The 16,237-nt window shown below is 40.0% G+C and overlaps 1 protein-coding gene and 1 pseudogene across 1 annotated transcript; both read right to left on the reverse strand.

Moving 5' to 3' along the window:
* Positions 1 to 1,694: 1,694 nt before the first annotated feature.
* On the reverse strand, positions 1,695 to 2,653 carry LOC135272707 (tropomyosin alpha-3 chain-like). Its single transcript, XM_064371275.1, has one exon. It carries the CDS (start codon positions 2,636 to 2,638, stop codon positions 1,892 to 1,894), a length of 747 nt encoding a protein of 248 aa, XP_064227345.1. The 5' UTR covers positions 2,639 to 2,653; the 3' UTR covers positions 1,695 to 1,891.
* Positions 2,654 to 14,650: 11,997 nt separating this feature from the next.
* LOC135272702 (dihydropteridine reductase-like) lies at positions 14,651 to 15,493 on the reverse strand (annotated as a pseudogene).
* Positions 15,494 to 16,237: the final 744 nt, after the last annotated feature.

Here is a 16,237-nt window from a genome sequence, read left to right on the forward strand (position 1 = left end):
ACTCTGGATAAGAATGGAGAATTATTAAATGATGAAGTGAATCTGGTTTATGAATATATTTTAAAAGTATACAAAAAAGAATATACAAAAAACTCACTAGAAATCAAATAAATAAAAACCAAAATAAGATCTAGGTTTCCCCTATTATTCTGGTAAAGAATTAAAAGGATGGTATGACCTAATTTAGGAAAAACACCAAAAAATATGCAGACACACACACTTTTGATGGAACACTGAAATGGGAGATCCTTGCTGGAGAATCATTACACAGCATGTCTCAAAATCCTTTTTTTTAAATCAAGACAGAGTCTCACTCCATTGCTCAGGCCAGAGTGCAGTGGTGCAGTCATAACTCACTGTAACCTCAAATTTACGGATTCAAGTGATCCTCTGCCCTTGTCCTCCCAAGTAGTTGGGACTACAGACACCCGCCACTGCATCTGGCTAATTAAAAAAAATTTTTTTTAGAGACTGGCTATATTGACCAGGCTGGTCGCTAATCCCTGGGCTCAAGCAATCTTCCCACCTCAGCCTCCCAAAGCACCGAGATTACAGTAGTGAGCCACCCTGCTCGGCCTCAAAATCCTTTGAAAAGTCTTGATCCAAATTCAACTTCAAGGATTAGAGCTCAAGAAAATAATTTGTGAAATGTGCAAAGATGTTTGTATAAGGATGTTTATCACTGTAAAGTTTATTGGCATAAAAACTAGAAGCAACCTAAAGCGTAACAAGAGGGGACTGGCTCAATAAATCCTGCTCTATTTCTATAGCACAATACCTCACAGCCATAACCAATGATGATGAGGGTTTACTGACATGAGAAACGTTGTCCAACTATAGCAGCAAGCAAGAAAAGATTGTAAAACAGTATGTTTGAATTTATTTTTGGAAAAATTGTATTGGAAAATGATATCTATAAACAAGCATGCAGAGAGAAAAGTGTGAATGGTTCCCTCAAATGTTGGTAGCAGTTAGCTCTGGAAAGAGGAATTATGGGGGGTTCTTTGCATAAAAGATAAACTCTGAAGGTCTTTGCACATTCTAGGCACTTGGCCCTGCTTTCAGACAATGAAACTAAGGCTTGGGAATCTACCTATCTGTGCCTCTACCAACTTTGAGTGTTTTTTTTTGTTTGTTTGTTTTTTTTAGAAAATGTCCTACAATGTGCATTTTATTCCATATCATTATACAATGTTTACATATAGTTATAACTCTCAAGAAAATGTCCTTTACCAATTTTATGTAGTGTCTAAATCTTTCACTTTAACATGAAGAACTGAAAAGAGTGGAAATCCACATTGATTATTATCCTATGGACTGTCATGAGCTGCACGTGTGCCAATTAGAAAGGAATGGAAGTCTCAGAAGAGCAGCGTAGCTTACAGACCCTAGGCTTTAGTGAATTCAGGCATGCGGGATCCACAGTCTCATCTCATAGTAAAGCTCAAGACAAAATAAATTAGCATTGGACAGAGTTCTACATTGTACAATATTGAACAAAAGACCACAGGGGGACCTTTTGTTTAAAGTAGCACCAATCCACACCTGATTGTGTTTCCAACATTAATCTTCCTGTTGACTCTATCATTGGCACTTTGAATGGAACTTTTCTGCTTTAGTGAGGATTCCTATGCTGACCAAGCATACTGTGTTGCTAAACTCTACAAAGTGTGGCAACATCAACCTGGGAAATGGCACATTTAAACCATAATTGCCCTGACATGGATTTGCCTTTTTGTGTGTGTTTTCCCAACCCCCTGACCTAGCTGGTATTTTGTGGATGTTTCTGTGACAGTGGTAAAAGTAAATAAAAATGCATTTAAGGGGTAAGCAGTTGTTTAAAAACAAAACAAAAACAAAATGAAAGAATGTGGTCTCAGCTAAGGAGGTTTCACATGTTGTTTAACTCCAGTAAAGTCTGATCCAGCATCTGATGCATACTAAGGTTTTCTTCTTTGGCATGAGCCACTTTCTCTTCTAAGTCATCAATGCTTTTCTCCAATTTAGTTACTGACCTCTCAGCAAACTCAGCCCGAGTCTCAGCCTCCTTCAGCTTGTCGGAAAGGACCTTGATCTCTTCCTCATATTTGTCTTCCTTCTGCGAGTACTTATCCTCTGCAGCCATTAATGCTTTCAAGGTCTGATCCATTATTCTTAATTGTTCTTCCAGCTGTCGGACTTGGCCTTCTGAGAGCTCAGCCCGCTCCTCTGCACGTTCCAGGTCGCTCTCAATGATGACGAGCTTACGGGCCACCTCTTCATATTTGCGGTCGGCATCTTCAGCAATGTGCTTGGCCTCTTTCAGTTGGATCTCCTGAATTTCCATTTTTTCTTCATCCTTTTGGACTCGACTTTCAATGACTTTCATGCCTCTCTCACTCTCATCTGCTGCCTTCTCAGCTTCCTCCAGCTTCTGCAAAGCTGTTGCCAGACGCTCCCGGGCACGATTCAATTCTTCCTCAACCAGCTGGATGCGTCTGTTCGGAGAAGCTACGTCGGCTTCAGCGGTTTCCCTCAGCTTCCTCTCGTGGTCCAGCTCGCGCTGCAGGCTGCCCGCGCGCTCCTCCGCGGCGTCTGCCTGCTCTTGCAGGCTCCGGATCTTCCTCCGCACCGCCTCCAGCGAGCTGCTCCCCGCCATCGCGCCGGACGGGTAGGCGGGCGGGAGGGCTGCAGTGGGAGCGGCCGGCTGCCGCGCTGCGGACCCGGCTGCCTCGGCTGCCCCGGTTTCCCAGCGCCGGTCCGCCCCGCCCAGGCCCAACTTTGAGTGTTTAAAGGGACTCAGATATGATTGTGAAGCCCTAAAGGTAAGACCCATGTCTTGTTTTATGTTATCATTTCAATTAATCATATTAATGTGTACAATTCAGTGGCATTTGGTACATTCACAATCCTGTGCAACAATACGTCTTCCTGGTCCCAAATTATTTTTATCACTGCAAAAGGAAATTCTTTATTCATCAAGTGGTCACCCTTTGTTTCCCTCTCACCCCAATCCCTGGCAACCACTAATCTGCATTCTGTCTCTATGGATTTGCTTATGTGGGTATTTCATATAAAAGGAATGGTATAATATCTGACCTTCTATGGGTAGCTTCGTTCAGTTAATGTTTTCAAAATTCATTCATGTTGCATCATGCATCAGCACTTCATTCCTTTTTAGGGCTCAATAATATGCCATGTATGTTTATACCACACTTTGTTTATCTGTTCACTTACTGATGGACATTTAGGTTGTTTCCACTTTTTGGTTTTTGTGAATGATGCTGCTGTGAACATGCCTGTACAAGCAGTTGTTTGAATACCTATTATCAATTCTTTCGATGTATATCTAGGAGCGAAAATGCCGGTTCATGTTGCAATCCTGTTTAACATTTTGAGGAAATACCAAACTGTTTTCTAAAGTGTCAGCTGTAGTTTACTTTCCCGCCAGCAATGAGTCTTACTTTACTGCTTGCCTCAGCACTACTGCCTGGATCATAAAGGGAAGAAGCAATAGCTGTTTTTTACCAAGAAATTATTAGATGCTTGGCTCTGTGAGAAAGACATTTTCCCATGCTGTGCAATTTCATGTTCACCACAGCCTTGGAGCTAAGGTCGGTATTAACGTCCAGACCTTAAATGGGAAATGGGAAACTGAGGCCCAAAAACCTGAGGTTTCCTCTCCAAGGCCACACATAGAAAGTGAAAGCTCAGATCTAGTGTAGCTCTGGCTCCAAAGAGCCTGCGCTGTTCTACTTTTTCAGTACAGCATGATAACCCTGCAGGCAGGGGTTTAACAAGTGTTTAGGGAGTTTGGAATTCACAGAAAGCCTCACAAGCCAGGAGAACCAGCTCTGTCTGGAGGCATGTAAGATTCACCCTGCAGACTTCATCACGCCCATCCTGTTGCCAGTGGTCAGGACATACTTGATCAAATTCCCATATGTGACTAAGGCTCTATTTCTTCTTCAAGATCCAGTTTAGTGCTACCTGCTCTGTTCACTTCTGACCACCCAACCAGATGAATCTGGTCCCAGTCCCTCCCTCCTTGGAAGCCTTTGCATTTCTCATTAAGCACTTGTATTGCTGCTGTTTGTTGCTTAGTTAACAATTAACTTGTCACAGTTAATTAGACTAGACATTAACGTTTAACTATCCTGATAAACTATTTTTTTTTTTTTTTGTCTTTCTATTGCCCCTAGGAACTTGGTTATAATAGGTCATTGTATTTTTGGAGTTGCTGTTATTCCCAGCACTGTTAGGTTTGAGAGCAGCCTGTCAGTGCCACCCCATGCCCATGTCCGGGAAGATCACTCCTGCACTGGAGTAGCCCAGCCTGGAAAGGGGCCAGTGAGGTGGAAGGTAGACAATCCAGGGGCATTACATTCTGGAAGTCTTGGAAGGAAGAGAAAAATTGATTCAGACTCATTAACATAGGCTCTTGGAAAGAACATCATCTCCCCCAATCTCATCAATAACCCATCATCAGATCAGTGCCCTGGACTTATTGTTTGAAGGGGAATGAAAGTAGACAGATCATCCTTGGTTAGATGTCCAGAAATCTGAGGACGATGGTTCTAGCTCTTCAGAGAGGACACATTCTTTAACAAATTCTCTACAAGAGAAGATAATCAAGTCCCAACACTCCAAGTAGAATAATTCAAGTAGCTTTATCGATATAGGTAATCAAAGGACTAAGTATGAAGATGTAGATGGGTAGAGGGGAGCAACAAGGATGGCACAGGAACCCATAGCCCTGAGGAGGAGGGAGAGGTCATTGGAACCTGACCAAGGGCCTGGGCAGAGCAGGCTGTCCTGAGAGCAGGCCTGGGGCCAAACACTATTAATACTGAGCCTACCTCATACTCTCTTCCCTCCACTCCTCAACTTGCTGCTGGCTTTCAGAAAAGTTAAGAACATGCAGTTTCTGCCCTTTTGCTGTTCTTGTTGTTTTGTTATAAAGGGGGGAACAATATTATATGCAACTTTCTAGATATCCAAGTGGAAATCAGGTATACATACCCAGTATATTTTTACCTACTAGTATTCTTATTGGTAATACTTTCTAGATGTTATGTAACTGTAGCTTTGGATTTTCTATTTGATTCAAAAGACATATAAGAGATAATTTTTTCATAATTCCATGTTAGATTTATTGTCACTACTTTTTTTTTTTTTTTTTTTTTTGAGACGGAGTTTCACTCTTGTTACCCAGGCTGGAGTGCAATGGCGCGATCTCGGCTCACCGCAACCTCCGCCTCCTGGGTTCAGGCAATTCTCCTGCCTCAGCCTCCTGAGTAGCTGGGATTACAGGCACACGCCACCGTGCCCAGCTAATTTTTTGTATTTTTAGTAGAGACCGGGTTTCACCATGTTGATCAGGATGGTCTCGATCTCTTGACCTCATGATCCACCCGCCTCAGCCTCCCAAAGTGCTGGGATTACAGGCGTGAGCCACTGCACCCAGCCTGTCACTACTTATTAAGTTATAATTTTCATATATTGTGATTAGAGACTTACTGTGTTCTATTTGTGTTTTAAGAATACATAGAGGTTTTCCTTGTGGCTCAATATAAGCAATCTATGGGTATTTTAAAGGAGGTAGAGCTTCCAAATAGAGTATGACATTCCAGTTACTGTCAGACTCCACACAACAACATTTCAGTCAACCACAGAACATATAAATGACAGCAGTCCCCATGAAATTATAATACTATATTTTTCCTGCACCTTTTCTTTATGTAGATACTTTAGATACACAAATACTTACCAATGTGTTAAAAATTACCTACAGTATTCAGTAGAGTAACATGCTGTACAGGTTCGTAGCCTAGAAGCAATAGGCTATACCTTATAGCCTAGATGTGTAGTAGGCTGTACCATTGAGGTTTGAGTAAGCATACTCCATGATGTTCACACAACAAAATCACCTAACGATGCACTTCTCAGAACGTGCCTGTACATCTATTAAATCATTTTATTAATTATATTAATTACATTCTTCCTGAATATTGATTTTCTTAATCTGTTGAGAACTTCAAAGAGTATATTTTAAGTGAATTGAATATATCGTTTGTTAATTGAATGGTTATATATATACATATATATATATACATTTTTTTTTTTTTTTTTTTTTTTTGAGATGGAATCTGGCTCTGTCACCCAGGTTGGAGTGTAGCGGTGCAGTCTCAGTTCACTGCAACCTCTGCATCCTGGGTTCAAGCAATTCTGCTGCCTCAGCCTCTTGAGTAGCTGGGACTACAGGTGTGCACCACCACACCCGGCTAATATTTGTATTTTTAATACAGACAGGGTTTCACCATGTTGGCCAGGATGGTCTCAAAGTCCTGACCTCAAGCAATCCACCCACCTTAGCCTCCCAAAGTGCTGGGATTATAGGCGTGAGCCACCATGACCGGCCTGGTTATATATATTTTTATTTTATGTCTGGCACACCAAAATATTAATGGCATGAATATTAATGACACTTTTTCACTGTAAATTGTACAATAAATCATATAAAATAACTTTTATTTTACATTTTGAATATGTTTTGCCTTTGATTCTACTTCACCCAATACAGTTTTTTAAAATGTGGATTCGCACCATTGTTCTTTGTCCGTCCTTTTACTTTTGGCTTTTCTGAGTCACTTGCTCAAGTGTAAGTAACAACTACTTGATTTTAACTTTTTTTTTCCACCCAATTTGGAGGTCTTTTTTTGAAGTGATTTTACTTAAGATCATTGTTGTAACAAATATGTTTGGTTTAAATTTTATCATTTTCCTTTTTGTTTTTGTTTTTCCTCTTCTGGTACACTTACTAAGTTAATGTTTGTTAAACAAAATTCCATTTCAAACTGTGGGGAGGAGTAAAAAACACCTAACATAAAGTTTTCCATCTTAAGCATTCTTAAGTGTATGGGCCAGTAATGTCAAATATATTCACATTGTTGTGAGACAGATCTCCAGAACATTTTTATATTGCAAACCTGAAATTCTATACTCATTGAATAACAACTTCCCTTGTCCTCCTCCCCCAGCTTTTGGTAACCACCATTCTACTTTTTGTCTTTTTGAATTTGTTGATACCAAGTTTTGAAGATAAGAAATATTTTTTAATTCCTGATTTTGTGTTGTAAGAGAAATAAAACATCTACCCTTTAGTGACTGACTTATTTCACTTAGCATAAGATCCTTAAGATTCATCCATGTTGTAGTATGTGACAGGATTTCCTCCTTTTTTAAGTCAGGATAATTTTCCATGGGTTGCATGTACCACATTTATTTATCCATTCCTCAGTGGATGGGCATCTGTTTTGCTTCCACCTTTTGGGTATTGAGTATTGCTGCTGTGAACATGGGTATGGTATTATCTTTTTGAGTCCCTGCTTACTGTGCTTTTGGAGACATACTCAGAAGAGGAATTGCTGAATCAAATGGTTCTATTTTTCACTTTTGGAGGAACCTCAATACTGATTTCCAGAGCAGTTGTGTCATTTTACAGTGCCACCAACAGCACACAAGTGACCTATTTTCTCCACATCCTCACCAACACTTGTTATTTTCTGCCTTTTTAGTAATAGCCATCCTAGTGAGTGTGAGGTGATATTTCATTGTTGTTTTGATTTGCATTGCTCTGATGATTAGTGATATGGAGTATATTTTCACATGCTTGTTGGCCATTTGTATATCAACCTTGGAGACATGTCTATTCAATTCCTTTGCCCATTTTTAGTCAGGTTATTGATTTTTGTTGTTGTTGAATTGTGAGAGTTATTTGTGTATTCTGTATATTAACCCCTTATCCGAATCATGATTTGCAAATATTTCCTCCCATTCCATAGGTTGTCTTTTACTCTGTTGATTGTGTCCCTGGTGTGGTCCCATTTGTCTATTTTTGCTTTTGTTGCCTGTGCTTTTAGTGTCATATCCAAGAAAGCATTGCCACATTCAGTGTCATGAAGCTTTTCCTCTATGTTTTCTTCCAAGACTTTTACAGCTTTAGGCCTTACACATAGGTCTTTAATCTGTTTTAAGTTGATTTTTTTATATAAGACAAGAGTCCAACTTTATTCTCTTGCATGTGGATATCCAGGTTGCCAAGTATCATTTGTGAAAAAACTGTTCTTTTCCCATCAAGTGGTCTTGGCACCCTTGTCAAAAATCATTTGGACCAGGCACAGTGGCTCACACCTGTAATCCCAGCACTTTGAGGAGGCTGAGGCAGGCGAATAACCTGAGGTCAGGAGTTCGAGACCAGCCTGGCCCAAGATGGTGAAACCCTGTCTCTACTAAAAATACAAAAAATTTGCTGGGTGTGGTGGTGCATGCCTGTAGTCCTAGCTACTCAGGAGGCTGAGGCAGGAGAATCACTTGAACTCAGGAGGTGGAGGTTGCAGTGAGCCGAGATCACACCACTACACTCCAGCCTAGGTGACAGAGTGAGACTCCAGCTCAAAAAAAAATCATTTGACCATATGTGTGCGAGTTTATCTGTCTTCCTGCTACTATCACACTATTTTGATTATTGCACCTTTGGTAATATATTTGGGTTTTGGGTGTTGTAGTTGTTGTTGTTGTTTGTAGAGATGGGGTCTCACTGTGTTGCCCAGGCTGGTATGGTGCTCCTGGGCTCAAGTGATCCTCCATCCCAGGTCTTCAGAAGTCTTGGGATTACAGGGGTGAGGTGATGTGCCCAGCCAGTAATGTGTTTTAAAATCAGGATGTGTTTTCATCCTTTTTGCACTGGTTGCTTCCCATCTTTGTGGATTTCCTCCAGCATTGGTTGTTGTCTTTCAAAATTGTTTTGGTTTTTCAGGATCTTGTGATTTTTACTGACTTCTTGCCATTTCCAATCTTTTTTGTTCATTACTATGTAATATATGTTTCTTTGAGCTGTTTTTCTGACAATTTAGCAGCCATGTCTAATTAACTAATATGCTTCAATCACATTCTCAATCTCTCTCAGACATGAAACAGTATCTATTGACTCTATCATATGAACAATTAAGAAACTAATTACACTTCTCCCGACCTGTGCCCCCACCTACAGATGTTCTCCCAACTAACCAATAATTGTTATATATTGTGGATTTTGTATCAGCTCATTATAGTAGTATTGCTACATTGACTAGCTTTACTTCTGAATTATTGTAGGTTTTTAAGATTTTAAGTCTAGTTACTTTTCTAGGGTATGTCTCAATGTTGGTCAGTCTCTTTTTTTATTGAGATAAAATTCACAAACCATATAATTCATTCTTTTTAGTATATAATTCAACAGGTTTTTGTATATTCAGAAAGTCATACAACCTTCACCACTAATTCCTGAACATTTTCGTCTCCCCTAAAAAACCCTGTGCCCATTAGCAGTTACCTCCCATTGCCCTTGTTCTTGTACTCCCACCTCAGCTCTGGCAACCATTAATTTACTTTCTGTCTCTATGGATTTGCCTATTTGAGATTGTCCACATAAATGGAGTCATAAAATATGTGGCTTTTTGTATCTAGCTTCTTTGACTTAACATGTTTTTTTTTTTTTTTAAGACGGAGCCTCTCTCTGTCACCCAGTCTGGTTCAACTGGGTTCAAGTGATTCTCCTGCCTCAGGCTCCCGAGTAGCTGGGACTACAGGCACCCACCACCACACCCGACTAATTTTTGTATTTTTAGTAGAGACAAGGTTTCCCATATTGGCCAGGCTGGTCTCAAGCTCCTGACCTTGTGATCTGCCTGCCTCGGCCTGCCAAAGTGCTGCAATTACAGGCATGAGCCACCATGCCCAGCAGACTTAACATGATATTTTTAAGGTTGTAGCATATGTCAATACTTCATTTTTTGGTTTGCAGAATAAAATCCATTATGTGGATTTACAACATTTTTTTTTTTTTTTCTTAGACGGAGTTTCGCTCTTGTTACCCAGGCTGGAGTGCAATGGCGCGATCTCGGCTCACCGCAACCTCCGCCTCCTGGGTTCAGGCAATTCTCCTGCCTCAGCCTCCCAAGTAGCTGGGATTACAGGCACGTGCCACCACACTCAGCTAATTTTTGTAATTTTAGTAGAGACAGGGTTTCACCATGTTGCCCGGATGGTCTTGATCCCCTGACCCCTTGATCCACCCCTCTCAGCCTCCAAAAGTGCTGGGATTACAGGCATGAGTGACCATGACCGGCCGTACTTTTTTACTTTCACAAATAATGCTGTTATAAAATTGTGTACAAGTTTTTGTGTGGACATACTTTTTTCAGTTCTCTTGGATAAATACCTAGAAGTAGAACAGCTGGGTCATATGATAACTCTCTGTTTAACCTTTGAGTAACCCCTCAACTATTTTCCAAATTGGATGCACCGTATTACATTTCCACTAGGATCATATTAGGGTTTCAATATTTCCACGTCCTCGTCAATAATTATTGTTTTCTGACTTTTAATTATAGACATCCTAATGAGTGTAAAGTAGCATCTCACTGTGGTTTTGATTTGCATTTCTTTAATGACCAATAATGATGAGCACTTTTTAAGTGACTTTTAGCCATTTGAATATCTTTTTTGGAAAAATTTCTATTCAGATCCTATGCTCATGTTTAAATTGGTTTATTTTTGTTACTTTATTATTGGTTTCGACGTGTTCTGTATATATTCTGAACAGCATTCCCTTATTCAGTATATTATTCAAAAACATGTCTCCCATTCTTTGGAATGCTTTTCACTTTCTTGATGGTATCATTTGCAGTACAAAATTTTAAATTTTGACAAAGTCCAGTTTATCTACTGTTGTCATTTGTGTTTTTCATGTTGTGTCTAAAACTATTGCCTAACCCAACATCACACACACACACACAAAATTATTTCTTTGCTTTCTTCTAAGAGTATTATAATTTTAGCTCTTAAATTAGGGTCTATGATCATTTTTTAGCTAATTTTTGTATGTGATGTGAGGCAGGGGATACCGTTTTATTCTTTTGCATATGGATATCCAGTTGGCCTAGCACCATTTGTTGCAGAGACTTTCTTCCATTAAATTGTCTGGGGTCCTTTGCCAAAAATTAATTAACCATAAATGTAAGAGTTTATTTCTGGACTCTTAATTCTATTTCATTGATCCATATGTCTCTGCATATGCCACCACCACACTGTCTTATTGTTGTGTCCTTATGGTAAATTTTGAAGTGTGAGTCCTCCAACCTTGGTTTTCTTTCTTTTTCTTTCTCTCTTTCTTTCTTTCTTTTTTTTTTTTTTTTGAGATGAACTCTTGCTCTGTCACCCAGGCTGGAGTGCAGTGGCACAATCTTTGCTTACGTCAACATCCACCTCCTGGGTTCATTCAATTCTCCTGTCTCAGCCTCCCAAGTAGCTGGTAATACAGGCACGTGCCACCATGCCCAGCTAATTTTTTGTATTTTTAGTAGAGACAGCGTTTCACTGTGTTAGCCAGGATGGTCTTGATCTTCTTACCTCCTGATCTGCCCACCTAGGCCTCCAAAATTGTTGAGATTACAGGCGTGAGCCACCATGCCTAGCCTGTTTTTCTTTCATAAAATTGTTTTATCTATTTATGGGTCCTATGAACTTTAGGATTAGCTTGCCAATCTCTGAAAAAATAAAAGGCAGCTTGAATCTTGGTAAGGATTTCCTTGAATCTGTAGTTGGAATTGGGGAGTACTGGCATCTTAACAATATTAAGACTTCCAATCTAGGAACATGGGATATATTCCCATTTATTTAAGTCTTCTTTCATTTCTTTCAACAATCTTTATAGTTTTTACTTCTTTGCAGTTTGGCAAATCTGTAATTAAATGTATTTCTATATATTTTATTCTTTCTAATGCCATTGTAAATGATTTTATTTTCATGATTTCATTTCTAGGTTGTTTATTGCTAGTGTATAGAAATACAACTGATTTTTCTATATCAATCACAGATTGTACAAGCTTGCTGAACTTGTTTATCAGCTCTAGTAATTTACATGTGTGTATGTGTGTGCCTTAGGATTTTCTATATAGAATACTATGTCATCTTCAAATACAGATGGCTTTTCTTTTTTCTTTCTAATCTCATGCCATTTTTTTCTTTGATAATTGACTTTATTTGAACCTCCAGAACTATGTTGAATAGAAGTGGCAAGAATGGATGTTCTTGTCTTGTTCCTAATCTTAAAGGGGAAAGTGTGAAGTCATTAAGCATAATGTTAGGAGTGAGTTATTTGCAGATGCCCTTTAACAGGTTGAGGAAGTTCCCTTCTATTCCTAGTTTGTTGAATGTTTTTACTATGAAGGGTTTTTTTTTTATTTTGCCAGATGCCTTTTCTATGTCTATTGACATGATTATATGTTTTTCCTTTATTCTATTAATATGGTATATCATATTGATTTATTCATACAATGAACGAACACTGCATTCCTAAGATAAATCCCACTTGGTTTTGATGTGTAATCCCTTTTCTGTCCTCTTGGATTCAGTTAGCTAGTAGCTAGTATTTTTGTAGGATTTTGCATCTGTATTCACAAGAGATATTGGTCTGCAGTTCTCAAGTGGTATCTTTGTCTGCCTTTGATATCAGGATAATACTGGCCTACATAGAAGGAATCAGGAAATGATCTTTCTGGTTATGTTTTTTGTATGAGATTGTGAATAATTGGTGTTACATCTTCTTTAAATATTTGGCAGAATTTATCAAGGAAGTTTGGTCCAAGCTTTTCTTTTGGAGAAGTTTTCTAATTATTAACTCAATCTTTTCTCATTATAAACCAACTGAGAGTTTCTGTTTCTTCTTGAATCTATTTTGATCATTTCTTTTTTTTTTTTGAGATGGAGTCTTGCCCTGTTGCCCAGTCTGGAGGCCAATGACATGATCTCAGCTCACTGCAACCTCCGCCTCCCGGCTTTAAGTGATTCTCCTGCCTCAGCCTCCCGAGTAGCTGGGATTACAGGGGCGCGCCACCACACCAGGCTAATTTTTTGTATCTTTAGTAGAGAAAGGGTTTCACCATGTTGGCCGGGTTGGTCTCGAACTCCTGACCTCATGATCCATCCACCTTGGCCTCCCAAAGTGCTGGGATTACAAGCGTGAGCCACCGCTGCTGGCCTGATCATTTCTTTATCTAGAAATTTGTCTACTTCATCTAGGTTGTCTAATATCTTGGTATATGATTGCTCATAGTATCCCCTCATCCATTCTTAATTTTAGTGATTTGAGTCTTTGGTTTTTCCTTGGTGAGTCTAGCTAAAGAATTCAGTTTCTGTTGAGGTTTTTAAAGACAAAACTTTTGGTTTCTTTAATTTTCTCTAGCATTTTTCTAATCTCTACTTTATTTATTTCCTTTCTAACATTTAGCATTTTCCTCCTACTTGTTTTAGTTTTAGTTTGCTCATCTGTTTCTAATTCCTTTTTAAAACAATTTCAATTTTTATTATAGATTAAATGGCACATGTGCAGGTTTATTACATGAGTATAATGCTTGACACTGAGGCATGGGGTACAAATAATCCCCTCACCCAGGTGGTTAGCGTAGTACCCAATAGGTGGTTTTTCAGCCCATTTCCTCCTCCTTTTCTCCCATCTAGAAGTCCTCACTTTCTATTATTTTCATCTTTATGTCTATGTATATACAGTGTTTAGCTCCTGCTTATAAGTGAGAACATGCAGTATTTGGTTTTCTGTACTTGCGTTAATTGGTTTAGGATAATGGCCTCCAGCTCCATCTATACTGCTGTGAAGGGCATAATTTTATTTTTATGGCTGTGCAGTATTTTATAGTATATATGCACCACATTTTCTTTATCCATCCACTGTTCGTGGCCACCTAGGTTGATTTCATGTCTTTGCTATTGTGAGTAGTGCAGGAATGAGCATGTGAGTGCATTAGTTTTTTTGAAAGGATGAATTATTTTTCCTTGAGTATATACTACTGGTTATATACTTTGAATATATACTACTGGTTCAGTCACTGTATAAGGCAATTGGGAGATTTCTCAAAGAAGTGAAAAAGAAGCACTTTTTGAGTATATACTACTGAGTATATACTACTGGGTAGTGTATACTCAAAGAAGTGGTTCTTTTTCACTTCTTTGAGAAATCTCCCAATTGCCTTATACAGTGGCTGAACCAGTTTGCATTCCTACCAACAGTGTATAAGCATTCCCTTTTCTCTGAAGCCTTGACAGCATCTGTTATTTTTTGACTTTTTTTTTAAAACGAAGTACATTTATTAGGATCAACATTCTGAATATTCACAAATAGTTATCTTGCACACTTAACCTTAGGCCAGAGAACACAGGGCAACCACACAGGAAAAGGATACCAGGACAGAGTCCACGGCGTTTTGCTTATACCACAAAAGGAGTTTTAAAGCAGTTTAATTCAAGGCTGCAAAAACTACGTCTGTGACATAAACATGACATTCAAAAATAATTCAGCCTTCAAAATGTCTCCAATACCAACAAATCAACAAAGTAGTCAAGATGACAGCCACTGTCAAGGACAGATAACAGTCTCAAAAGCAATCCAACATGACACCGATATAGCAGGGGCAATGCAGAGACCTCCCTAGCAGTTAACACAGATTGACAGATGCTATTTGCAGGCTGCCAGTCTCGCATGCTTTTACTTCACATAAATGTATTACACTGTCCTAGAAGAGCAAATGCACATTAGGTGACAGAAAAATAGGACTCATTATCTCATACTACGAACTGGGGTTACAGAAAACGCAGGGCTAGACAAGGCCACGCTGAGATAGGTTAGTGACGTTTTTGGCAAGCCCCTCACAGGAGCACTGAGATGAGGCCTAAAAATACCGGGGTGAGCTGTCCTTCCTTCCGTGTTTACCACCTGGATTAGGCTTCCTGAGCTCGGTTGGTTTTTCCCTGTGATCCAGTCATGGAAGGTTTCAACTAGGAATTCTAAGGGTGTCCAGGAACTGAAGTCAGCCTCAGGCATTGATTTCCTGTTCATTGGGGTATCCAGGGTAAGCGGGAGCACAGCGATGGCGGCTGACCCGGACGGCATGCCGCTGTTCTTCCCGGCCAGGCTCTGGCAGAGCTGGTGAACGGCACCCTTGGCCATGCCGTACCCGATCATACCAGGAGTCCCATCCAGGGCAGCCTTTGTGCCAGCCAAGGTCAGGAGGCCGCCTTCCTTGAGATGCTTGGTAGTCAGGTGGCTAGAGATGGTGGACGTCCACATGCTCTGCTTCCACATCAGGTCACAGTTCTTAAAGAGAGACTTGGATTTGGCATTGCCCCCGGCCCATCCTCCAGCAACGCAAAGAATCATGTCCACCTTCTCTTCACCCAAGAGCTTTGCAACCTCAGCAGTCACCTGGTCAGCCTGCTTAGTGAAGGAGTCAGTCATTTTAACAACAATACTGTCGCTGGCCTCTTCATTCTCCACCACATCAATGCTGGCACCCCACCAGTTGCGGGTCCGGAACGCCTGCACGCATGGAGAGCCTAGCGCCCCCCTGCCGCCCTACACCAGCACCCGACGCGCCTCGCCCGCAGCCGCCGCCGCCGCCATCCTGCTCCTGCACGCCTGGTTCTCGCAGCTCCATTTTTTGACTTTTTTAATAATCAGAATTCTGACTGGTGTGAGATGTTATCTTGTTGTGGTTTTGATTTGCATTTCTCTGATGAATAGTGATGTTGAGCATTTTTTCATGTTTGTCAGCTGCTTTGACATCTTCTGTTGAGAAGTGTCTTTTCCTGTCCTTTACTCCCCCCACCTTTTTAAATTTTTTTGAGAAAGGGTCTCAGTCTGTCACCCAGGTGGGAATGCAGTGGCACAATCTTGGCTCACTTCAACCTCCACCTCCCAGGTTCAAGCAATTCTCATGCCTCAGCCTCCTGAGTAGCTGGGATTACAGGCATGCAACATGCCCGCCGACTAATTTTTGTATTTTTAGTAGAGATGGAGTTTCAACATATTGGCCAGGCTGGTCTTAAACTCCTGGCCTCAAGTGATCTTCCCACCTTGGCCTCCCAAAATGCTGAAATTACAGGTGTGAACCATGGTGCCCAGCCCCTTTGCCCATTTTTACAGATGGACTTATTTGATTTTTGCTTTTAAAATTTTTACATTTCCTTACAGATTCTGGACATTAGACCTTTGTTGGAAATGTAATTTCCTAATATTTTCTCCCATTCTATGAGTTATCTCTTTATTGATAATTTATTTTACTGTGCAGAAACTCTTTAGTTTAATTAGGTACCAATCGTCAATTTTTTGTTATAATTGCTGTTCAAAACTTGGCCATAAATTATT

Source organism: Aotus nancymaae, unplaced genomic scaffold (assembly GCF_030222135.1).
Source record: "Aotus nancymaae isolate 86718 unplaced genomic scaffold, 86718_ANA_hifiasm-v0.15.2.pri h1tg000125l, whole genome shotgun sequence".
In the NCBI taxonomy this organism is placed as follows: Eukaryota; Metazoa; Chordata; class Mammalia; order Primates; family Aotidae; genus Aotus; species Aotus nancymaae.